The sequence below is a fragment of the Ordospora colligata genome, assembly GCF_000803265.1.
Source record: "Ordospora colligata OC4 chromosome Unknown contig_12, whole genome shotgun sequence".
NCBI classification, from domain to species: domain Eukaryota; kingdom Fungi; phylum Microsporidia; family Ordosporidae; genus Ordospora; species Ordospora colligata.
The window spans coordinates 205,658-229,136 of record NW_014575396.1 but is presented as its reverse complement, the minus strand read 5'-3'; the positions used below and the strand labels follow the sequence as shown (position 1 = coordinate 229,136).

At 38.6% G+C, this 23,479-nt stretch overlaps 17 protein-coding genes across 17 annotated transcripts; 8 read left to right on the top strand and 9 right to left on the bottom strand.

Annotated features, from left to right (window-relative positions):
- Window positions 1-117: 117 nt before the first annotated feature.
- M896_121870 (SMC N-terminal domain-containing protein) lies at window positions 118-3,192 on the bottom strand (the record flags this gene model as incomplete). Its single annotated transcript, XM_014707520.1, has 1 exon — window positions 118-3,192. One exon carries the CDS (start codon window positions 3,190-3,192, stop codon window positions 118-120), a length of 3,075 nt encoding a protein of 1,024 aa, XP_014563006.1.
- A 69-nt stretch (window positions 3,193-3,261) lies between these two features.
- M896_121860 (putative ubiquitin-protein ligase) lies at window positions 3,262-3,768 on the bottom strand (the record flags this gene model as incomplete). The annotated part of the gene is made up of 1 exon (XM_014707519.1): window positions 3,262-3,768. The coding sequence occupies one exon, from the start codon at window positions 3,766-3,768 to the stop codon at window positions 3,262-3,264; it is 507 nt and encodes a 168-aa protein (XP_014563005.1).
- Window positions 3,769-4,021: 253 nt separating this feature from the next.
- On the top strand, window positions 4,022-4,864 carry M896_121850 (uncharacterized protein; the record flags this gene model as incomplete). The annotated part of the gene is made up of 1 exon (XM_014707518.1): window positions 4,022-4,864. One exon carries the CDS (start codon window positions 4,022-4,024, stop codon window positions 4,862-4,864), a length of 843 nt encoding a protein of 280 aa, XP_014563004.1.
- M896_121840 (uncharacterized protein) lies at window positions 4,865-5,854 on the bottom strand (the record flags this gene model as incomplete). The annotated part of the gene is made up of 1 exon (XM_014707517.1): window positions 4,865-5,854. The coding sequence occupies one exon, from the start codon at window positions 5,852-5,854 to the stop codon at window positions 4,865-4,867; it is 990 nt and encodes a 329-aa protein (XP_014563003.1).
- Window positions 5,855-6,070: 216 nt separating this feature from the next.
- M896_121830 (septin-like protein) lies at window positions 6,071-7,138 on the top strand (the record flags this gene model as incomplete). Its single annotated transcript, XM_014707516.1, has 1 exon — window positions 6,071-7,138. The coding sequence occupies one exon, from the start codon at window positions 6,071-6,073 to the stop codon at window positions 7,136-7,138; it is 1,068 nt and encodes a 355-aa protein (XP_014563002.1).
- A 51-nt stretch (window positions 7,139-7,189) lies between these two features.
- On the bottom strand, window positions 7,190-7,753 carry M896_121820 (brix domain-containing protein; the record flags this gene model as incomplete). The annotated part of the gene is made up of 1 exon (XM_014707515.1): window positions 7,190-7,753. One exon carries the CDS (start codon window positions 7,751-7,753, stop codon window positions 7,190-7,192), a length of 564 nt encoding a protein of 187 aa, XP_014563001.1.
- A 448-nt stretch (window positions 7,754-8,201) lies between these two features.
- M896_121810 (SPT5-like transcription initiation protein) lies at window positions 8,202-9,920 on the top strand (the record flags this gene model as incomplete). The annotated part of the gene is made up of 1 exon (XM_014707514.1): window positions 8,202-9,920. One exon carries the CDS (start codon window positions 8,202-8,204, stop codon window positions 9,918-9,920), a length of 1,719 nt encoding a protein of 572 aa, XP_014563000.1.
- Window positions 9,921-10,128: 208 nt separating this feature from the next.
- On the bottom strand, window positions 10,129-11,424 carry M896_121800 (uncharacterized protein; the record flags this gene model as incomplete). Its single annotated transcript, XM_014707513.1, has 1 exon — window positions 10,129-11,424. One exon carries the CDS (start codon window positions 11,422-11,424, stop codon window positions 10,129-10,131), a length of 1,296 nt encoding a protein of 431 aa, XP_014562999.1.
- Window positions 11,425-11,475: 51 nt separating this feature from the next.
- M896_121790 (brix domain-containing protein) lies at window positions 11,476-12,291 on the bottom strand (the record flags this gene model as incomplete). Its single annotated transcript, XM_014707512.1, has 1 exon — window positions 11,476-12,291. The coding sequence occupies one exon, from the start codon at window positions 12,289-12,291 to the stop codon at window positions 11,476-11,478; it is 816 nt and encodes a 271-aa protein (XP_014562998.1).
- Window positions 12,292-12,466: 175 nt separating this feature from the next.
- Window positions 12,467-15,532, bottom strand: M896_121780 (uncharacterized protein; the record flags this gene model as incomplete). The annotated part of the gene is made up of 1 exon (XM_014707511.1): window positions 12,467-15,532. The coding sequence occupies one exon, from the start codon at window positions 15,530-15,532 to the stop codon at window positions 12,467-12,469; it is 3,066 nt and encodes a 1,021-aa protein (XP_014562997.1).
- A 120-nt stretch (window positions 15,533-15,652) lies between these two features.
- On the bottom strand, window positions 15,653-16,255 carry M896_121770 (uncharacterized protein; the record flags this gene model as incomplete). Its single annotated transcript, XM_014707510.1, has 1 exon — window positions 15,653-16,255. The coding sequence occupies one exon, from the start codon at window positions 16,253-16,255 to the stop codon at window positions 15,653-15,655; it is 603 nt and encodes a 200-aa protein (XP_014562996.1).
- A 122-nt stretch (window positions 16,256-16,377) lies between these two features.
- M896_121760 (putative major facilitator superfamily permease) lies at window positions 16,378-17,784 on the top strand (the record flags this gene model as incomplete). Its single annotated transcript, XM_014707509.1, has 1 exon — window positions 16,378-17,784. The coding sequence occupies one exon, from the start codon at window positions 16,378-16,380 to the stop codon at window positions 17,782-17,784; it is 1,407 nt and encodes a 468-aa protein (XP_014562995.1).
- Window positions 17,785-18,040: 256 nt separating this feature from the next.
- M896_121750 (putative major facilitator superfamily protein) lies at window positions 18,041-19,471 on the top strand (the record flags this gene model as incomplete). Its single annotated transcript, XM_014707508.1, has 1 exon — window positions 18,041-19,471. One exon carries the CDS (start codon window positions 18,041-18,043, stop codon window positions 19,469-19,471), a length of 1,431 nt encoding a protein of 476 aa, XP_014562994.1.
- A 61-nt stretch (window positions 19,472-19,532) lies between these two features.
- Window positions 19,533-20,030, top strand: M896_121740 (uncharacterized protein; the record flags this gene model as incomplete). The annotated part of the gene is made up of 1 exon (XM_014707507.1): window positions 19,533-20,030. The coding sequence occupies one exon, from the start codon at window positions 19,533-19,535 to the stop codon at window positions 20,028-20,030; it is 498 nt and encodes a 165-aa protein (XP_014562993.1).
- Window positions 20,031-20,077: 47 nt separating this feature from the next.
- On the top strand, window positions 20,078-20,479 carry M896_121730 (uncharacterized protein; the record flags this gene model as incomplete). The annotated part of the gene is made up of 1 exon (XM_014707506.1): window positions 20,078-20,479. The coding sequence occupies one exon, from the start codon at window positions 20,078-20,080 to the stop codon at window positions 20,477-20,479; it is 402 nt and encodes a 133-aa protein (XP_014562992.1).
- Window positions 20,480-20,592: 113 nt separating this feature from the next.
- On the top strand, window positions 20,593-21,315 carry M896_121720 (uncharacterized protein; the record flags this gene model as incomplete). Its single annotated transcript, XM_014707505.1, has 1 exon — window positions 20,593-21,315. One exon carries the CDS (start codon window positions 20,593-20,595, stop codon window positions 21,313-21,315), a length of 723 nt encoding a protein of 240 aa, XP_014562991.1.
- A 75-nt stretch (window positions 21,316-21,390) lies between these two features.
- Window positions 21,391-23,394, bottom strand: M896_121710 (putative heat shock protein; the record flags this gene model as incomplete). The annotated part of the gene is made up of 1 exon (XM_014707504.1): window positions 21,391-23,394. The coding sequence occupies one exon, from the start codon at window positions 23,392-23,394 to the stop codon at window positions 21,391-21,393; it is 2,004 nt and encodes a 667-aa protein (XP_014562990.1).
- Window positions 23,395-23,479: the final 85 nt, after the last annotated feature.

The window sequence follows — 23,479 nt, the reverse complement described above, 5'->3', positions numbered from 1 at the left end:
TACTCAAGAAGCATATGAATAAAGATACTATAGGTTCATCATAACACATAACATAATTTATTAGGATAACACAAACATACTCAAGAAGCATAACATGCATTTCAAGTATCATCACAGCTATGCAAGCATCTTTAACTTATACTTTATAAAATCAGCTTGATCAACTCGTCCATTGAATGAATATAGAACGATAACTTTCATGTTCTCACAATATGTAAGGCCTGGAACTATCTTTGGCGTTATCATAAAAAACTGGCCGATTTTCTGCTGCTCACTAAGTGTAACAAGAATGTCATGAATCAATTTCTCGTTATCAGCATCCATGCCCTGATTTATTTCATCAACCAGGCGAAAAGGTGATGCGATATGGTCTTGCATTGCCAATAGAAACAAAATAATCGATACAGAACGTTCTCCTCCGCTTTGTCTATGTGAGCTTAAGACTTCTAGGTTCTGTTCTGAATTAAATTTAACCATAATGTTCAGCTTCCATTTGCAAACATCCAAGTCATCAGAAACGAACTTGATCTTTCCATCTCCTCCAGTCATCTTAAATAGATCTGTAAACAGTTTTCCTATGTCATGCGTCAATTTATCAATTTTATAAATTGCTTGCTCTTTGATCTTTGATACGTTTTCTTCAATAGATTTCAAATTGTCCCGGTTATCCTGAATTTTGCGGTTTATTTGCTCTAAATCACATATACTTGTCTCAAGCTCATTGATTGCCTTTTCATCGGCATTATAAAACTTCAATCGTACCATTTCTTTTGATATCTCCTCGTCAAGCTCCTGTATGCTATTAGGAAGCTCTGCAAGTCTTAATTCATACTCTTCCGTCTTGTTAATTCCACTAAGAATACTCTTCTTCTCCTCAATTAGCTTCTTAGTCTCACGGCATTCTTTCTTCTTATCAAGTGCTTCGATTTCAATATCCATCAATGCTTTATCAATTGCCTGCTTACATTCTAACAGAGTCGTTCTCTTCTTTCTTATCCTCACTACATCTATAGATACTCTCTGTGCTTCACAAAACATCTCAAAGTACTTCTCGTTATATAAATGCTTCTTGATCTCTTCACACTTATATTCTTGCTTTTCATCCAATTCTTCTGCTAATACGTCTATTCTATGGCTCTCTTTAATTAAGTCACTTCTTGTTTCAAGTGTCTTCATTTCCTGTTTCTTCCTCTCAATAGTTCCATTCAATACCTTAATTTGTGTTTCCTTCTTTTTTACCTCCATATGCAATGCATCATAACGCCTTTTCTCTTCATAAGCATCCTGTAGTTGCTTATCCACCATTTCATGCTCTTTAAGAACACTCTTCAGTTCTTCCTCGTTTTGTCTTCTTTTTGCATTCTTTGATTCAAGCTCGTTCTCTACTTCCTTCAGCTCTTGAAAAGATAGTCCTGCCGAAAATAAATTCCTGGCTTTCAAAGGATTGTCGATTATCACATAATCCTCGCCATATCTGCTTCGCTTAACTTCTATGTATCTTCCTCCTGCCGCCATCCTCCTCACATTCGTCGTTTTAAACACAACCGTTTCATCAATGCATTTCTTACACACCGGAATCTGATCAAAATGGCCAACAACATTCAAATAATCCAAAACCTCGTCCCTACACTCCAGAAAATCACTCAAAACACCATCAAACCCTAGCTTCATTAACACATCCTTATTTACAATCGCATCACCAGATCTCTCGTCGCTACGAATGGCTTCAATTACATTAATCTTCCATTTCTTCTCATCTTTCATGATCTCCACAAACCTTTCAAAATCTTCTGGCTGTTTACATATAAAAGGCGACAAAGATTGAAACCCTAGGAAGTTCTCTACCTCTATTGTGTAATCCGCGTCTTTGATTCGTAGATGAAGAAATGGCGGCTCTATTATCTCTCCCTTGAATTTATGTCTGTTTTCCCTGAGCCAGCAAACTGCTCTATACGTATCAATATGATACTTCTTAAGAATTTGCATCCTCATCTCTTCCATTTGCTCATATCCTCTTTTCTTGCCATTCAGATCATCAATGCTGCGCTTTAGTTCCCCTGACTCATGTTGTATCTTTCCTCTCTTCCTCATCAAATTAGATGCCTTTTCCTCAAGATCATAAACTATGCTTGTATTAATTTCTTTTGGGCATGTAGGTACCTTAATCTTGCACATCTCTTCCTCAAGCTCCTCTATTTCTTGTTTTGCATTTGATATCTCTGCTTCTCTTCTATCTTCCTTATTTTTTAGACACTCTTTATCTACTTCTAGCATTTCAAAGTCATGCTGAATTCGTTTCAAATCAATAATTAGCTTCGATAGCACTTCATCATCTTCATAAAGCATATGAATTAGTAAATCAATTCTACTCTGTGACTCCTCACACTTCAGCTCTTCTATCTCATTCACAATCTTTGAGGCATCAGATGCTTTCTCTTCCATCTGTCTCTTCAATATGCTTAAAACACGCTTACTCTCCAAATATCGCTCAAGATACTTTGCATAAATCATCCAGTCCTTTTTCTCACGCATCATCTTTATTCTATTTTCCTTCTCCTCCTTCTCTTTCATCTTTCTAACATCACTTCCCAAAGACTTTACCATTCTATCTACACATTCTTTCCTTTTGCACTCTACTTCAAGATCCTCAATCACCTTCTTCTTTTCACATTCAAGCTCTCCAAGTTCCTTGATCATTCTCAATGCTTCCTCTTCTTCAACAGCTTCAAGTACCTCAATTAGTAGCTCCTCACATGATAGTCTTGTAAACTCTGCAACTTTCTCCTGAGGCAAGAACTGACACAAGTTTCCAACATTCCCTCTCAGTCTTCGTATAACATCTTCATACTCCGTCTTCTTGCATGCAACTCCATCAACAAAATACTTGCTTTGTCCATCTTTTCTTATATATCTACCAAGCAACAGCTCCTTTCCTTCATAATGCACACATGCCTCAATCTTTCCTGCTTCTTCTCCATACCTTACATACTCACCAATCGTCTTTCCCCTGCCTATGCATCTAGGCGTCCCTCCAAACAGAAGCACTATCGCATTCGCTATGCTACTCTTTCCAGATCCATTCGCTCCAACTATAAAATTGAAAGACGCACAGAACGTCAGTACTGTCTTCTTGAACGTTTGGAAATTCTCCAGTCTCAACGACATAATGCTTCCATCACTAAACCCTACCATTGGGGATCTTCTTCGCAATGCATAAACTGCATTAACCAAGCGTAATGATCCATAATCAATCAAAACTATTTATTTCTTGTTCTCCACAGTCTTCCGAGCAGACTCCTGGCATCTTAGTCTATATTCCTCCTTGTTTGTCTTGTATATATCTGCAACTTCAGGTCTCAAAGGATCGTCTGCATTAGGATCATCAAGAAGCGTAAGAAGAGACAAAAGAACGCTATTCAACGTAAGCGCAGGCGACCATTCCTTCCCAAGAATGTCTATACAAATCATACCCGATGAGTTAATGTTCGGGTGATATATGGGTGTCTGAAACGTTATCTTCGGTGGTTTGAAAGGATACTCGCTTGAAAACGATATGAGCAGCTTAAAAACTCCACCTTTGTACACACTGTCTTCCGGTGCAGTCAAGTACGCCTCCCACGTAAACAAATCCCCAGATATGAATGGAACAATCTTAATATACCTCAAAGTGGAATCCTTCCTGTCCTTCTCGTTCTTCTCTCCTTCAAGCAGCGCATACTCCTTCTTTATCCTTTTAATTGCCGACCTGTCAGACCCAATCTCTCCCATTGCAAGGTTTTGTGGGTTGTATTTTAACCAAAACAAATACATCCGGCAATCAGGTTTCACACATGCACAGGAACAATTGGTTATTTCATTCTATCAGCTCCAAATCAACCCACATCAGCAACATCAATTAAAAAAGCTCATATACCGTAGGCAAATGCCAAACAGCCGGCATCACTCGACCATGCTCTATTAAACCAACTTCAAATGCATAAAATACACAATCCTCAATACAAGATTATTTTTATTCCTCAATATGGATTACAAGCTCACCACAGTGATGAAAATCCACCAAGGCTGGATAAAGTCAATAGACATAGATCCTTACGATGCATTCGTTGCCTCCTCTTCAATGGATAGATCTATAAAACTAGTTGATATAAAAACTAAGCAACTACTCGCTTCTATCTCACAAAAGTCCGTATGTGAAGATGTAAAATTCAGTCAAACACATCCTTATATTTTCTGTGCTTCTAATGATGGATTGATAAGATGCTATGACCTTGTTGATAGAGAGTTCATAAAAGAATATTACGGGCATATGTCATCTGTATTGTGCTTGGATACTTATGAAGACATGCTTTTCAGTGGATCTGCGGATTGCACCGTCAGAGCTTGGGATATAAGAACCAAGACTTGCGCTTCTATCATGAAAGGACACTCACTTCCAATCAACCGCATTATATATAGACACAACAGTATTTACAGCTGTTCAATGGACGGATGCATAAATGTCTGGGATAAAAGAAACCTCAGGTCCTCTCTTGCAATTATAAGCTCAAATGTATCAGATATGTGCTTCTGTGGAGACTCACTATTCATATCAAATAGCAAAGCAGTATTTGAGTGCAAGCAACCTCTGGATACAGTAATCCAAGTAAATACTCTTTGTCTGCAGCACTATGATGATCAACACTATATCATTGGCTCTGATGAGTTCATAATCATCAAGTCAAAAGACACGAGCATTCCAGATCATAGAGTCAACATCTTTGGGATGGCAAACACTCTGAAGGCAACAAGTGACAGAACAAAAATAATAGTGGGTGGTATAAGCAAAAACATGGAGTTCCTGGAAAAAAACGAACATGACATTTAATTACTTCAGCATTGAAATAACCTCATGGATCCTTCTTCTCCATCTTCCCAACTTCCCTTGGATCTCCATTATTTCCTTGGGCTGTAATGTCCTTGGCGCTAGACTATCAAAATAAAGAGCATCTTCCTCTCCATTAATCCATCCGCAAATCAGCTTCAGCCCAAGAGATTTCATAATTATGTAAATCGCTACCTTCCTGGGTATCTTCAGCACCTCTTCAATCTTTCTTATAGGTATCTTCTTTTCTCTCTCTGCAAAGCAAAGATTCGTCAATGCTATCATATACATCTTTTCTTTTACCAGCTCAGAGTTCGTCCCAAACTTTTCCACAAGTTTCTTATTCATCATTTCAAGCTCATCAATATTGCCTTCTCTAAATAGCACAAACATTTCCCTCAGATCATTACTTTTGATATTGCTAAAGCATGGCAACGATGTTATTGCAGTGAAGTTAAAAAAATCCTTACTTAGCATCCCGTACTCCACAAGTGTATCCGTCAGGCCACTCGCATTTGTTAGCTTTACATATTTAAGCAAATGAGAAAAAGACGCCTCAATATTACCAATTCCCTGATACAGCTTAAATCCAACAAAATTGTACATCGCTTGCATGTCCTTTGTCATCTTCATTCTTCTCCACTCAAACAATCTTGTTTCTATGCCCTTGAACTCATTCATTCCAATCAGAAGCAGACACTTCTTCATCTCCATCATTGCCTTTTCTGCCTCAAAATCTTCAGAATACAAAACACAGCTTGATATTGTCTCTTGTCCTTTGTTCAATAAATCTACTCCATCTCTTGGTGGTAGCTTTGCAGCCAGCACCAGAAAAACCTCACACAATGTTCTTGGATGGATCAGGTTTACACTTTCAAGAAAAACACCTAAAAGCATTTCAGTAGAAATTTTATCAACTGAATCCATAATCAGCCTGCAGAACTGCATCCATTTCCTCTGTCTCTGAAGCTCATGTATCTCTTCAAGTCCCATTTGAGGGCGCACATAAACAAACTTTTATCTCACTCTTTCTGTATGTGCATCTCATTCATAAGCTATTCAATGCAGCATTACTGTTTCAATTGAAATCATAATGCTCACAATGCGCATATCAATCAACATCATGCATCTTTCATAAATAAATTCGCATATACTGTTGATTTAGCTACTTATTACTTACTCATAAATACATGCCACAACAAATAAACAATGAAAGCGGTGCCAACAATTGTGAGGAACCTTGGAACAATCAATTCATCTGCAAGCATAGGCTTTTCTTCTGTACCTGATCAGGTAAGAGAACGATCAATCGCCAATGGATTTGAGCTGAACATCCTAGTTGCCGGGAGGCGTGCGTTGGGAACCTCCACGCTGATCAACTCCATATTTGCTGCTCCTTTGGTTGATAAAAACAGGCCAAACACAATAACAATCACAAAAAATGAAATCATAGAAAACAACATCTCGCTCGACGTATCTATAGTCACGTACCACGAGCTTGACATATCACCTGTTATTGAATACATTGATGCAATGAACAAGGAGTACTTTGAAAACGAACAAGGCCCGTATAAGACATTCAAGGACAACAGAATACATGCATGCCTGTACGTACTTCCATCAGACTCACTATCAGTACATGAAATAAACAACATGCATGCTCTCTCACAAAAATGCAACCTTGTACCTGTAATACCAAAGGCAGACATGTACACGTCCCAGGAGCTCATGCAGGTCAAGCAAAACGTAAAGCAGCTTCTATTCGAAGCCAACATTCATTTGTTTGTTCCATACGTAAGTGAGAATGATGGAGACCTGGCCACTGAGCTCATGGATATAATTGAAAACATGCCATTCGCAGTGATTGCCAGTGAAACCCTGTATGAGCAAGACGGAGACATCATCCGAGGAAGAAAGTATCCATGGGGGTTCATTAACATAGATTCAGAAGACTGTAACGACTTCAAGAGGCTCCAAAGACTGCTTATTTACACTAATCTAGACGAGTTGGTCACACGAACAAATCACACATTTTACAATAGCTACAGAGCAAAAGTATTCGACTTAGAAAATAGCTGTGGTGCAATGAAAGAAGCAAGATATCTTAAGCTGCGTAAGGAAATGATAAAAATTCTTAATGAAAAGTACGAGGCCAAAATAAACGCACTTAAAGAGGAAGAGGCAGAAATGGACAGGCTCTTTAACAACCAAGTAAACGAATCAAGTGGTTTGCATGAAATGCGAGACCAAATTGAAAAGTCACTTCGAGTAGAATAGGTTTTATGATTGTATCTGGTTTATTGAGATCATAAGCATTTATGCGCATTCTTACAATACGCATGCATTTTTGATAAACTTTTTGAAATTCATCACCTTTTTTTGTCCTTCTCCATACTCCACTAGCTTCCACAATCTCAATGTCAAGTGAGGCCCTACATTTTCCAGTATCGGGCCTTTCTCTCCAAAACAGTACTTGTACAGCCTAAAGTACAGAAAGTCGCCTTCCACTGTAAAATTTGCGACTTGTCTCGATTCCTGCGCAAATGGAAACATTTCCATAAGAAACTCCGCAACCTTCATTCCAACATCGGTTGTGAAGTTGTTTACCACTAGCTGTGGCGGATCAGTTTTAGAAATCGGCTTACACACTCCCATATATGTTCTTGACTTGTAATGGATGATCTTGAACACTAGCTCCATTCGTGCATTCTTTAACAGTATCCACTGTGGCTTGATGTCTTGAACTATCCGTATTCTTAAATCAATATCATTAGAATCATCTGATTCATCAGCAGCACTGCTACATTCACTTGGAAATATACACATAAGCTCCTCTGCCAAAGCTTCAGTTTCCTTGTGCATGATTTTAGGAATTTGTATAAGTATCTTCATGACTAGGGATCTCTTTTCTTAGCAAATATCATTGTACAATACATATAAATCGTTTAGTCAGATCTTAATGCTTTACTATCACTTATTTGCAAGCAGTATAATGCAATATTTGCTATTTCATTCATGCATTGGTCTGCAATATGCCTCAGTTATTCATCCCAGAGACAGTAAATTTGAAACATCCCTTCAACGGAGGTTGGACCTTTGACTTGTAAACCTTTGCATATGCAAGCATGTCAAGAACCGCATTTGCAACTGAAACCTCATGTTCATAGAACTTCTCGAGCAGCTTTGCGGCAGCATCTGCACTTGACTGAGGTATTTCCTTTACTATTATAATCGCATCATTGATTCTTCTTTCCTCCACTGCTCTACTCAGAGCATTCAGATTGGCATCCATGGGGCAGTATCGCTATGTGTTAATCAATTCCAGAGAATAGCCCCACAAATGGCAAAAAGGCCTTTGAGTAAATATGTGAGTGTAGAAGCGTCTGAAGACGACTCTGAACAAAGCAGTGAGAATATAGATGACATACAGGATGTGGCAATCCCCACAAGGAATTGGAAGAATATTGCGAAGGAGCTGGAAGAGAAGTATGCAGATGTTCCTGACGAAGAAGACAGCGAAGAGGAAGAGACTGTGGAACATGGAATAAGACAGACGAGCCTGGTGCCAAGAAGCACGTCTCCTAGGATGTTTATTGTGCGAGTGAAACGAGGCTCAGAGAAAGAGGTGATGATGAAGATTGTGGAGAACGATCCAAAGAATGTGTTTGGTATAGTATATAAGGAAGGACTGAAGGGATACATTTACATTGAGGCTTTCCAAAAGCAGCATGTGATTGATGCATTGGGATCGATTCGAGGAGTTAGTCGCACGAAGATATCTGTTGTCCCTCAGAAGGAGATGATTGAAGCAGTGACATACTGTGAACCTGAGGCATATGGAGAATGGGGTAGGATAACCAAAGGCAGATATAAGGGTGATTTGGTGAAAATAGTTGGTGTGGATGGTGATATGGTAAGGATTCGGGTATTTCCTAGGATTGAAGGAGAGAGAAAGCTTTTTAAACCTGAGAATTTTAAAAGTCAAGAAGTTATCAAGTCTAACGGATACTACATTTATAAAAGAGACACATACTTAGATGGGTTTTTGGAAAAAGATGTGTTGAGGAGCACGATTGATTTTGGAGCAGAGCCAACACTTGAAGAGCTTGAAATGTTCTTAGTTCCTTGTACTGTTTCTGTAGGTGATAGAGTTAGGGTTTGTCGAGGAGAGCTGCTTGGCATGAAAGGCATCATCAAGAGCATCAATGGTAGTATTGCAACTATTGAAGGAGAGAATGGAAGATTTGAAATGGAGAGCTCTGGTGTTTGCAAGCATTTTGAAGTTGGAGAAGCTGTGTCATATAAAGGCGAAAATGGAATTGTTGTAAAGATAGATGATAAACAATGCGTAGTTGCTATGCATGACTTTACTGACGAAGTCAATGCAAGCATCGATGACTTGAAGATGGCAGTGGCAAAAGGGCCCAAATCTATTGGAAGGACAGGAATAACAGAAAGAAAAAGAGTTAAGAAGGATCCTCTTATTAATAAAGAGGTGCAGGTGCAGGTTGGAGAGTACAAAGGACATGTGGGATTGGTTAAGGACATAGATAGAAATATGTGCAGAGTGCAACTAAATTCCAACATGAAGTTTGTAAATGTGGAAAGATGCCATGTAATCGTTTTGGATTACCAAGCATCTGCAAGGTCATCAAAGTATAGCGAGCCAGCTACATTTGCAACACCAGGGTATAAAACACCAGGGTATAGAACACCAGGATATAAGACTCCAAATGTAAGTGCAGATGATGTAGGAATTGAATGGCTTAATGAAGATGATAAGCCATATAAGGGCACATTGATTAATGTTCTTGGAAAAGAGGTTCTTATTGAGGACTATCAAAACGATTTATTTATTACCAAGGATGGAAGATTTGCGAGTGAAGACGTCTCGTTCGTTCAACCTCAGAAAAACGACCTTATCTGCGTACTCGATGGTGAAAGAAAAGGCGTCACTGGAATACTCATAGCTATAAATGGAGATTCTGCAATCATACGATCGGCTGGTGGGCCTGTAATACACATTCCGATGAGTTGCATATCAAGAAAGATGTACTAGTAATTGAAATTTAAAAGAAGCAAATGTGAAAAATACAAAATCCAATTAGTATCTGAATTAACAAGATCTTGCTTTCACAGTGTTTCTACTGAACTTGATACATTAAACACTTTATATCTAATATACAGCTAACGCATACCGTTTTATTTATCCATTTGAGCGATACAGGTATTGCTTGGACTTTCCACAAAATACTCACTAGATATTGCTAATCACTATTTTCATCATTACTCTCCATTCCCCACGTATCATCCCAGTCATCCTCATAATCTTCCTTGGAATGTGATGGCTCGTCTGAAACAGGTTTACTTTCGATTGAGTCCATGCTTAAAAAAGCTTCTGAAGATGCTACTAATGCATCATTTTCATTATCTACAGCTTTTATTAATGGTATCGAATTTATAGATTCAACCTCTTCATTCTGAGCTTTTTGTACAATTACCGGTTCTGTGTTTATAGTCTCAGGTATTTCATCTAACACTGTGTTATCTTTCTTAATCTGTTCTGTTGGTATATCACATGCATTTATATGATTACTTTCCTGTTCGCATGTACTATTTATATCACTCGTATATTCACTTTCCTGTTTACATGTACTATTTATATGATTTGTATTTATGCCATTCGTCTGTTCACTTCTACTGTTTATATCATCTACATTGCATATGGGTTTACTTTCTAGTTCATTTGCACTATTTATATCACTTTCCTGTTCACATGTACTTTTTAGATTATCCATGTGATCACTCACACTCTTTATATTATCTGAATTACTTGTAGATTCACTTTTCTGTTCACTCGTGCTATTTTTCATTTTTTCTGCTCGCATTCGTCCTTCCTTGATAGTAATCCCCTTCTTGGATTTACAGCACTGCTTCGGATGCTCGTCAAAAAGTTTCTTTATAAAGCACGGCGTCCTGAGTGCATCCCTGCCCCATCTAGGATACACATCCTTAAAATAATAAAACAGGTGCCCAACAAATATTCCAAGGACATCATCAATTGAAACAAACTTTCTGGATATTAATGTAAATCCAGGCAGAATAAACGGCAGATAGAATGCTGGAAATGAAATAAATCCAAATATCTGTACCATTGCTCGCGGGTTCCTCTTCGTCCAGATATATGTTATCGTTGCTGAAAAGGACGCTCCAAGTATAGGAATGCTGTAAATGTTTGAAATAACAAACAACACCCCAGATATCACAACTATCAACCAGAAATATTCAGATATTCCTCTACATCCACTCTCAAGCATGTAAGAGTAGCGATACAGAAAGATTATGTGCATAAACACATCAAGTGTTGGTCTTCCAAAATACATAAATGTCGTGATCACCCTCCATACCTCAAGCTTCTTTAGAAACAATGGAGAGTAGTACAAGCTGTATGGTGAAATCACCTCCAGGCAAACCAGCAGGTTCAATGCTCCTATTGCAAGTATCATGCATCTGGTAATCGGAGGAATCATAAGCATCTGTCTAAGAATGAATCCATCGCTCATATGGGGATATGTTTTGACAACAAACAAAACATTCTTTATTGATCACCGAGTTTAATATAATTCCTCCATAGAACACCCAATTTCTTCTTTGGTTCTTCTTGAGTTCATAAATGGCTTGTAAACCCATTCAATCTCTCCTTCCTGCTCAAATGTTCCCTTCCGTATTTCGTATATTTTTAAATCCATTCCAAAGCTCTTGTTCAGAGATATCTTTAATCCTTTCTCTATTATGTAGTGTCTGAATGCAATATTCTCATTCCTGTTGACTAAACTTACCACTCTCTTTGCATCTTCACACTTAGGAAACAGCAACGAAATCTTCTCCTTTACTTTTTTCCCAACAGGGCCCTCCATGTTGTCACATACAAAGTATGCCTTGGGCCCTAGAGAAAACGACCTTTGTGTCAGAAAATAATCCACAATCGTAAATCGCATTGTAAATCCATATGGAAAATACGAAACCGCCAAACTCACAGGACGGCCTCTATTTTCATGCGCAATTATGACGCATGTGTATCCATGATTATGAGCCTCATCGCTTATCTCAGATTCACATTTCTGCCCTCTCAGAAAATGCTCTGCATTTAGAACCAATGACAGATTCTTTGAAAAATACAAAAGTTGTGAGCTTGGATTCCTAGATGTTGTTACCATCGCCTTAGGAAATCTATACTCTTCCTCCGCTTTTCCATCATAAATAATCTCATTCAACAGGCTCGCTGCTTCTTTCTTCAGTCCATGAGGAATCTTAGAATTTGATTCAATCTTCTCTTTTATGGTATTTTTCTTCTCTTCCATCTCTGTATCCTTTATCTCTCTTTCTCTTCTCATCATGTATTCTCTCCTCTCTCTTTTACGCTTGTTCATTAAGGGCTTCAAATGCATCATACAAAATCTACTTCATCTGATTTATTCATTGATAATACACCTACTTCTCTGCTTTATTCATTCGTAGTTCATCACTATCATCATAAGTTTACACTTTCATAATACGCCTACTGCATCACAAGACCTTAAAGGTTCATCACAAAATATCCTTGATTTATTCTATTTCACTACGACGCACAATATCATTATTACGTAATAATCTATCAGCAAACACTTTTGCCAATCCCCTAAGTCCAAATTCATGAACACCCTCTTTGTAAAATTTCACAATCTCCTTCAGATGCAGCTGCAAAATCTTCAATGCTACGCCATCCTCAGAAACAGCACTGCCGTAATTACTATCATAAAACTTCATCAGCACACACAATATCCTGCGAATCTCGTCTCTATCATCCATATTCAGTGTTTTAGAATGTCTCCAGATAAGCTTCAGCAAAATCTCCTCCTTCGAACACTCCAGCATGTCTAGATATACCTCAAGGATTTGGCTTGGCTTCGAATTCAGGCACAGATTAATCAGTATCTCCCCAACAAGCGAGCTGTCCTGTGAAGAAATGCTCGGAAGGCGCATTCGTGTTCCTTCATTCCTCTCTTCTCCTCCATACTTCTTCATTATCTTAATAAGATCAGAATTCGCTCCCAAAAGTGTCTCTTTTCTCAAATGCCTGCAAAAAACTTGGCTTTGGCTAAGCTTGAAAAAAACCTGCAGAATCAATGAACAAAACAAGCTATCATGCAGAACATCAAACAGCTGGATCGAAATCGAACTTACTATCGAATTCGAAAATGCTAACAACTGCTCCAAATCAATATCAATGATATTTATCAGCCTTTTGAATGCAACCTTGCTTACATCTGGGTTCGAATCAATAAGATAATCTAGTACAACACCTAATCCTCCTTCATCCTCCTTCCTGGGCTCATTCACAAACTCAATGCTCCTCCTAATCTTCTTGCTATTCGGAGTCCCAATCACTGATGTAGAGTGGATGCTCAATGCATCAAAAGACGCTTCAATGTCAGCCTCATCAATCACAAAAGATTCATTCTGAACAAAAGGTGCATTCATTTCCTCATCAACATCATCATTACATTCTCTGTCTCTATACTCAGGCTGTCCAACTATCTCCTCTTCTCCTTCACTTATAGCATGCATATTTACATCTGCATCAACAGCAGTATCCTTCGTAGACATAAAGCTGCCTTCAAGTTCATCTACAAAACTCAAGAAATCTGGGCATCCCTTTATTACCTCATCAATACTTACTCCCCCATCCCTTCTGACTCCATCAATAAACATCTTCTTGTTTCCTCTGAACATTTTGTACTTCTTGACTAATTTCAGTATTTCATCATTCGATTGCTTGCTTCCTATCTTCTGATATACAAGAAATAGTTTGGTCACAGGATAAACTCTGTCCATCATCTTCAGCTCCTCAAACATCCCTTCTGCAAGTAGATACTCCACAAGCTGTTTGCATTCACACTCCTTCAAAATGTACTTGCTTGAAATAAATGAAAGAAGCATCGAATTAATCGGTGCTTCAGGTGCTTTCGATCTCACCATGTAGTCTATAAAAAAATCACTCACTGCAACCTTATCAATCACATCAAACATCTCAACTACCTTGTGAAATGAATCATTGTCCATCTTTTCAATAAATTGCTGTGTAAATACATCCTCTCTGGTTCCACTACCTTTGACTCTTTGCTTATTGAAATTCTTTGCAAAAAATTCAGAATTTCCTTGTGTATGCTTTCTCTTACCATTACTCAAGATATCACCAACTGTCTTTTCCTTACCCTTGTCTATAACTTTCATTTCTTTCATTTCTTTGAGGTCATCTTGAACTGCATTTTCCTTAGGTTTTTCTTGTATTGTCTGTATCTTGATATCACTCGACTCCTTCTTTATCTTCTCATTCATACTAATTGCTTCTATTGCTCCAGATCTCTCTACAATCGTTTGCTTCTCATTCTTATAATCAGCAGATACTTCTTTTGTATTCCTCTGCAACTTATTTACATCGCTTATTACCTTTCTTATCTTCTGCAATACTCCCTGATCGCTTATCAAATCAAAAATATCTCCATATTTTTCATAAACACTACTTACAACCTCAATAGCCTTTCCGCGAACATCTCCAACAGGATCCATCATGCAATCTCCAACTTTCTTCAGAAATACTTTGTCCTTGCATTCATTCTTTAAAGAATAATCTAGCAGGTTATATCTAACACAAGGGTTCTTATGACTAAGATATTCGGCATTCCCAGCATCAAGTCTAAATCCAAGGCACTCAAGAACTTCCTTAATCTTCTCTGATCCACTTCCCTTCTTCTCCTTGAGCCTTTCAACAAGTCCCCGGATAATATCTGTACTCCTTGGCTTAACATCTTTGATCACATCAAGAGCCATCAAAAACACTTGATTGTTCACATCTCCAAGTCTTCTGCTCAAAAGCCTGCTAATCTCACCAGTGCATTCCATATTCTTCGATATCTTCTTTAGACTCCTCATTGCTTCCAGTCTGACTTTCCAATTCTCATCCTCACAATCTCTCAACACTTCTAAAGGTGCATTCTCAGGCTCACTGCATGCTTCCTCAGTGCATAAAACTTCACATTTTGCAAATTCTTCCATTAATTCCTTCTTTTGAATAGGTTTTAGTCCATCTAAATACGGCAGAACAGATTCTCCGTTTCTCTTGTATAGCTCCACACAAAGCTTGGCTCCTTCACTTCGTACTACTTTGTCTGTATTACCCATCACTTCTGCCAATCTCTTACCAATTCTCCCAAGATCGCATCCCCTCTTCCTTACAAGCTCCCCAGTAGCCTGCACAGCTGCTGCTATACTCTTCGGTGACTTTCCACTCATTAACTCACAAAAAACCTCTACCAGACCTTCTGTATCCTCAATGTTATCAATAAGCGCATCTATTCGTGTCTTGACACTCGTCTTGGCATTCCCAATGTTCACAAATATCTTCTTGATATCATCAACACACAGGTCTCGCACATTCAGGAGTGCGTCTATCACCATCTCAAGCGCAGGAATGTTGCTTTCACTCTGCATCATCCTAATAACCTCCCTGTCAACTGCTACTCCGTCTCTCCACATCCCACGAAGCTCCTCATACACATCCAGCCTGTCCTTCCAACTCTTCGACTTCATCCTTACCAATATCCCCGAATCCTGGCTCTCCATCTCATTCATTCCCCTTCGCACGTCTTTTTTATTTATCCAGGCATTTATTTACACATCGGGCATCTCTGCCATTTATATATCCATAAAACATCCATAATTCTGAGAAAATCAACTACTCCACTAATATATTTATTTTTTGCTCTCTTCCTTGATGTAAACGCATTTAATATCCCTCCAGGTGCATTCAACATCCATAACATCCAGCCTCGACATAAATTTGTATCCTCCTTCTGTGTTTGGTATAATAAGGCATCCATAAATCACAGGCGCATTGTTCTCCTTTTCAATCTTGTCCTTCAGCGCATCAATTAAGAACTTGCGTATTCCATACCTCAAAATTCTCAAGAACGGCACATATCCTCCCATGTCGTTCAAATACTTCAGGTACGCTTCTCGTTCATACTGCTTCATGCTGAAGTTGCTAAAGTCAAATATCTTGACATGTTCGTTGTCAGATGTCATCAAAATAGCCTTTGTCTTCACAACATCGTAATGCTTCCACATTCCATCAACCGTCTTACTGCTGTCAACGTTCATCTTGGACTTATTGGTATTCTGGTCATATACATACTCTTGTATTTCATTGTTGTTCCTTTGAATCAGTCCATAATCGCTAGTCGGTGTCTTAATAAAGTCAAGATGGAACAACAGCGACACAATCAATCCCAATAGAATAATTTGTATTACAAACAAGTACTTGTTAGTAGTGCCGGCACTGATCTTCCCTGCCATCTACACTTATGGGGTATGCTTTTCATCTCCATAAATCACTTGTAATGTCCTCCAATCAGGCTCATAAAGGAGAACCGTTTAAATCACTCAAAAATCATACTTTCACTACCCCTGTATTTGTAATGAATTTCCTTCCAAAGCTAAATAGGAAGTGCATGCTGATTCCCAAAATACTTTACTTCTCAGCCAGCATGCAGCACTACATGCTACACAAGTTCAGATATCTTTTTGCTAAGGAAAAGTTTGGCATTGCTGAGAATAAAATATGGTATGTAGGGATCATATTCTTCATTGCATTCTTTATGAACATATTATTTGCAACAATCAACGATAAGTTCAGAAAGCCAAAGATATTTATGGCATGCATGGTGCCTCTATCAGGAATATTTTTTCAGTTATTCTACATAGATGCATACATAAGGACTGCTTACATGTTTTGGATAAATCTGTTTATGTATATCACTGTCAATGCTGCAATTCCTGTTATACTGGACAAGGTTATGCTTGACTATCTGAACAAATTTCCAGACATGACGTCCAAGATGTATGGAAGGCAAAGGATCTGGGCAACCATTGGATATATGGCTTCAACGTTCACAGTAGAGGGTATCCTTAGAAAAAACAAAGAAGGTGTTGGAATTGACTTTTCAGGTCTGCCATATTATTCAGCTGCAATAACACTCATCAATTTTCTTCTTGTTGTAGCTTTTATAGAAAATCCTAAAAATTCCATAGATCCTTCGAAGGTTAACATTATGTCTGAATGGAAAGAGCTTATACGCAACAAGGAGTATCTGTTCTTTATCCTGATCATTCTAATGAACGGAATCACACGTTCTGGAATGACCATTTATCTTCCTGTGTACATAACTGAGGTTCTTAATGTAAAGTCGTATATATTACCTGAGTCTTGGGAAATTCATGCGTTGCCATCAGATTGGACCTCATATTTCCATATCAGCACGTGGATTCTATTGGTTAAAAAAACCATAAACATATTCAATAGATTTCCATTGAGCACCATTGCTGTATTTGAGATATTGCTTGAAATGGTTTCCTTGTTTTATTCACAGACTGTGATTCGCAGCATTGGATTGATATGGCCACTTCTGTTGGCACAGGCATCACAGGCCATTAGGTTCATTCTGTATCTGGTTCTTCCGCATTCCCACCCTCATGTGTTTATATTCTGCTGTGTTTTTGAGATATTCAAAGGAATCAACTTTGGGCTGACACACGGGTCTGGGGTGCAACTTGCTGAGAATTTGTGCTCTCCACACTTGAAGGCCACGTCTCAGGCGATTTATCATGGAGTCTTTGGAGCAGTGGGATCTGTATCTGCAGGGCTGCTGTTTAGACAAGTATTCAGACACAGCAAGCCAAATGGAATAGAAAGAGTTTCAAACGAGCAGATCCAATCTTTTAGAACGTTCTTCATGTTAAACACTGCAATTGCATGTGTTTCTATTATTTTGGTTGCTTTAAGATATGGATCTGGCAGAAAGAGACTTTATAGTAAACTTATTTGAATTGTGTTGAGTATGTTAATAATAAGATTGATTTTGAAGTGTGATATTTCTGGATAACTGTATATATGTGAAAAGGAGATATAAATGATATACAGCGACACTATACAAGTATATAAATGATTTACTACAGCATTGTACAAGTATATAAAGTTTTGCCAGCTATCATGATAAATTCAAGCATCAATATTATAGATCTTGAGATTGTTGTGATTTAATCTATATTTGAATATAAATATTGAGGCATTGTGTTGAATATATGATAGGGTCAATCAAAAAGATGAACAGGAAGTATCTTCTGACACCAAAGGTGCTCTATTTCCTCGTGAATCTCCAATATTACACGCTCCATCAGTTTAGAGGAGTGTTTGCAAAGAAGAAGTTCGGAGCATCAGACGGCGACCTTGCATATTTCATAGGGCCGATGCTTGGAACAGTGTTCTTCACAAACATATTCATTGGGACAATGAATGATAAGTATGGAAGATCTCACATGTTTATAATAGGTGCTCTTCTGCTTACATTTATGTACTTACAGCTGTTTTTCGTCGAGGCATATATGACGATGGTTCCAGGAATGTCTATATTTTGGTTCAATCTCTTTCTGTACATGGCCTTCAACAATGGAATTCCTCCTCTGCTTGACAAGGCTGTTCTTGACTACCTGAATGAGATTCCTGAGGCAGGGGCAAGGGAATTTGCAAAGCAGAAGCTCTGGGGGACGGCTGGATATGGTGTTTCATGCAAAGCCATAGAAATGTGCATAAAGTTTGGAGATGAGTTCAAGTTTGGAAATCTAAGGTATTATTCATTGATAACAACTATTTTATCTGGATCTGCTGTGTTCTTGCTTCTCAAGTCTCCGGCCAGAGATGGAACGAGTGCTAGAAGCAATATTCTTGCAAACTGCAAAGAACTAATGCGTAATGGATCTTATCTTTTCTTCACATTCATTATCTTGTTGAATGGAATAACAAGGCAGGCATTGTCAATCTACCACATTGTGTATCTTACGGAGATTTTACAAATAAAGGGATATGAACTACCAGAAAGCTGGCCGTCTTGGCTTCAGTACCTGGTTGGCTTTTTTAACGAGTCGCCTGTTGCAACAGCAACATTTTGCGGGATGGCATTTGAGGTTGTGATGCTCTACCACTTTCCCAAGATAAGCCAGAAGATTGGTCTTGTGTGGCCTTTCTTCATAGCACAGCTCTTCCAGATACTCAGAGTGATCTGCTACTTCATGCTGGATTACAATAATCCTCATGTGTTTATGTATTGCTGTTTGATTGAGCTAACGAGAGGAGTATACTTCGGACTGTTGACTCCGTCTGCTGTGCAGCTGGCAATGAATCTATGTCCTCCGCATCTGAAAGCTACTTCGCAGATGGTCTACCATGGAACATTCACTGCGCTTGGATCTCTCGCAGCATCTGCAGTGTTTGGAAGTCTTTTTTCTGAGGCAAAGATGAAAGGCGCTGATATTTCACTGGAAGAGAAGGCCTCGAACTACAAGGTGTTTTTCCTGGTCAACATTGCGTTTGCATCTGCAACTGTGGCGCTGTTTTCTTATAAATACTTCTTCCTGGACAGGATTTCTGGGAGGAATGCAGAGACTGAAAAGAAGGACCTCAAGGGAATGCAGAGAATGGCAGAGTCTCAACAAGAAAGCGCAATTGTAAATAAATAGTGTTTGTTTGTTATTGCTGGCTGTATTATTAATGTAAGTACGCGTTACGAATGCCCTAGAGATGGATGAGGAGATAAACAGAAAGATTATGAGATCAAACTTTTCGTCACCTGAGGAGTTAAAAGAGCATATACGTTTAGTACAAGCAATGGTGAGTGAATATGAGAAGAAAATGTATGAAACATACAACTATGATGACAAGTGTAGAACCAAGATAAGAGAATGGAGAAACAAACTCTATCAAATGGCACATGAAAACAAGATCACGCAGGAAAGCTCTGATAATATAGATGAGCTTGAAAAAACTGCAAGGCTGGTTCATAGACAAATTGGTAAGGCAGATACAAATCAAAGTGTGCTTGATAAAAGCACACTCAAGCTCATGGGCCTGAATTACACCAGTAAAGATATTGAAAATGCGCTTGTTGAAACAAAGGAAAAAATGAAAAAGAATAGAAAACAGGAACGAGCCGAGGTGTTCTTGCTGACTGGTGCATTTGTACTGTTTGTCTGTGTATGTATTCTAATACTTTTTGACAAGCTTGTTTCGAAAACCTGAAGTTTGTTTCATTTGCTGTATTTAACCAGCACGCTCGATTATTGTACATGGGACTTATCAATCTTATCCTGCACATTTCTAATCTGTCTGTTTCGTTGGCCATTCTTTATATCAGCCTGAAGAACCAAAGCAATTCTGCAGAGCTGATCAATAGCAAAGCAGGTGTGTATACGACAGGCACCGCTTATTCTGCTCATATGCCAGTCCAATCTATGAATGCAAAGGAAGAGATTTCGGTTGCAGCAGATATCAAGGAAGATGCAGCTACAACTAGCATTATTGATAGTAAGAAAGAAGGAGAAATCGATGCACTGAGTGATTCTCCGCAGACAGCTGATAGTGCAATTTCAACCAATAGCGAGATTGTGTCTTCAGGAATGATGTCCAAAAGCCGATTAATGGCGAATCCATCTGCATTCTTAATGTCAATGAAGCACGGTATTAATTAAAGTGTTTTTTTACTGATATTTGAGTATGAAGCGATGTAGAGAGGAAATGAAACATGCATCAACACACTGTTTCAACATTGCATGATATAATAATGCACACACAACAATCACAAATGATGATACTTTGTTTTCTTGTGATGCACTCGGTGACGGCAATTGCAGAGTATTACAATCAGCATTCGATTCCATACGAAGTCAGCAATACACAAGATAGTAAATACCATCAATACAACGTTGAGTCTTCAACAACAGATAGTGATATACTTGACACAGAATACAGCAAACAGCCTTCAATTGTATCAGAAAGTAAGAAAATTAGTCACATAACTGATGATGCACTGACACCTTCAATTGTATCAGAAAGTAAACAAAGTATTCATTACACTGATGATGCACTTCTATCTACTCCCATTAAGTCATTGAAAATTGGAAAGTTCAAAGCCAATCCAGAAAACATCAGCACGCTGCTTGATAGAGAAATGGCAGACATGAGCCCTGGCCTTCATGAAAAGCTTGTAAGCACTTTGGCGCATAATGGAGTCGATAGAAAAAAATATAGAGATTTGGTTATGATTAGAAAAAGAGTCACTGACGATGGAAAGCGTAAGGTAGTCAACCTCAATGTTAAAGAAAAAATAATACCGAAGGTGCTTCAGGATGATGACTTTGCGCCAAACAGCGATTTCATAACAAGAGCACTGATCGGAGGAGCTATGTTTTTCTTGGTAGGTCTTGTGTTCACTACAACCCTAAAGATGTACCGCAGCATAATCAAGAAAAAATATCTTGGCATTGACATTGATAGTAAAACCGAAATCTTTTCAGAGCCAAAGTAGGATTTTCTGACTTTAACTATTCGCATAGCAAATAATACCTCAGAAGCATTACACAAATTAAACTTTGAATTTTTATTAATTGTTATCATCAGACTCCTTATTGTCATCTGCCTGATCATCCTTCATATCATCGTCCTCCTCATCTTCACAACACTCATTATCCTCACAACATTCATCCTTTGAACAGCACTTCTCCTCATTCTTCTGCATCTCAGCCTTCTTCAGTTCAACTTCTTCCTTGGCTTTGCCCATATAGAGTTGTATGTCCTTCAAAATACTCACTGCAATCGTTCCATCAAAGCTGCCAGCATTAAATACATTCAAGCTAAACGTTTTCAAACATTCTTCGGCCTTGTAAAGAAGACCCTGTAATTTGTAGAAGCTCGGTGTAAACATCTTCGGATTCTCACTCTTAAACTCATTCACCATATCTCTTCCCTTCTCAAGATCATTCACAACAATCTTTCTACATTCATCAAACTTTGCAGACACAAATTCAAGCTTTGACAGCAAGTCTTTTCTTATCTTCTCTTCTTCCTTGACTGTATCAGGAAGTGTAATATCAAACAAATCCATCGCAATCTCCTTAACACGATTAATCTCCTCTTCATTGAAGACATTGCTGAATTTTGACTCAAGAGCATCTCCAAGGCCAATAGCCATCGTCTCTAACTCATTTCTCATTGCTCCAACCTTCTCAATTCCAAGCTCGCAATCTCTGTATTCCTCCTCTAAGGCCTTTATTTCATTCATCTCCTCATCAGAAAGCGCAAAACACTCATACTTGTACTGAATCGGCTCAGTCCCACTGCCTGTCTTTGTAACATTCACTGCAGTAACACAAACTGTTCCAAGCTTACTAATCGCCAGAGACACATTCACTGCCTCCGCTTCTTCACTATCCCCTTTCTCAATCCTTAGGACAGATATCACCTCTCCGTCCTCAATCACCTCCAAATCAAATCGTTCCTTCCTGTAGTATGTAACCATCTTTGCATTCCCTCCAATAATATCATCTGCTTTAAACACCACCGTTGGCTTCACATTCTCATTCTGCATCTTCACACATATCTCCCTTCCAACTATCTCATTCAATGAAAATTTTGTTTTAAAAGACCTGCATGCCATTCCAAGTGCTGATCCTATTGCCGATGACTCTGAAACATCCAATGTGGCCTGATAGCCCACTAATCCTTCAAGCATCTCTTTAACAACAAATGAGTTTACATTTCCTCCTGTCACTTCTACAGCTCCTTCATGCTTAGTATCCTCAATCACCCTTGTAACAAACTTCTTGAGTTCATTTACATCCTCAGCCACTGCTTGTCTATACTCTTCCTGTGTAACTACCACATCAATCGCATTGTCTGTAATAAATATATGCAGACTACAGCTTTCTGTTGAATTCAATGTTGTCTTGATCTTGTCAAGATTCCTTCTCACCTTCTCTATTGTCAATGCATTCCCCTCAAGTGCATTCTTCTTTATCACTATCTCAATCAGTTTCTCATCAAACTGCATCGACCCTGTCTTCACTACATTCATATACACCGGCTTAAGCACATTCTTTTCAAACTTAAATAAACCTGCTGTCGTCTTCGAATATCCGAAATCAAGCACCATGAACGTCTCAGGCATATTCTCACGTCTGACACAAGCAAACATTCCGATCGCAGAAACATCTGTCACTATCTCCTCAAGTTTAAAATCAACTGCATGAGCTATGCCGCTCAGAATTCGCCTCTGCCTTTCCTTAAAGTACACCGGTACAGTCATGCATATTGGCGGATGCGTCGGTGTGCTGCTCTTTATTATCCTATCAAGATACTTCATAAACATCCCCATGTCTCCCCTTCCTTTGCTGTCGTTCAACTCATCTCGGAAGCTTCGTCTTCTTCGTTCAAGCATCTCGCTTACATCGCTAGTCACGCCATTTCCAAACCTACGGATCGGCTTGCTCAATTCCATTATTGTCCTTACTCCACGCTTCCCCTGCTCGTCACCATACACCTTTCCATTGTCTTTAGATGACGCAATCAAAGTTTTGTAGTTCCCAACATCAATCCCTACAAACTCCATTAGGGTATTCATATCTCTCCCGCTTTTATGCTTCAAAATATCTAGAAAAATCTTCGCAAACAACGGCTTTTGCAGAATTATCCAT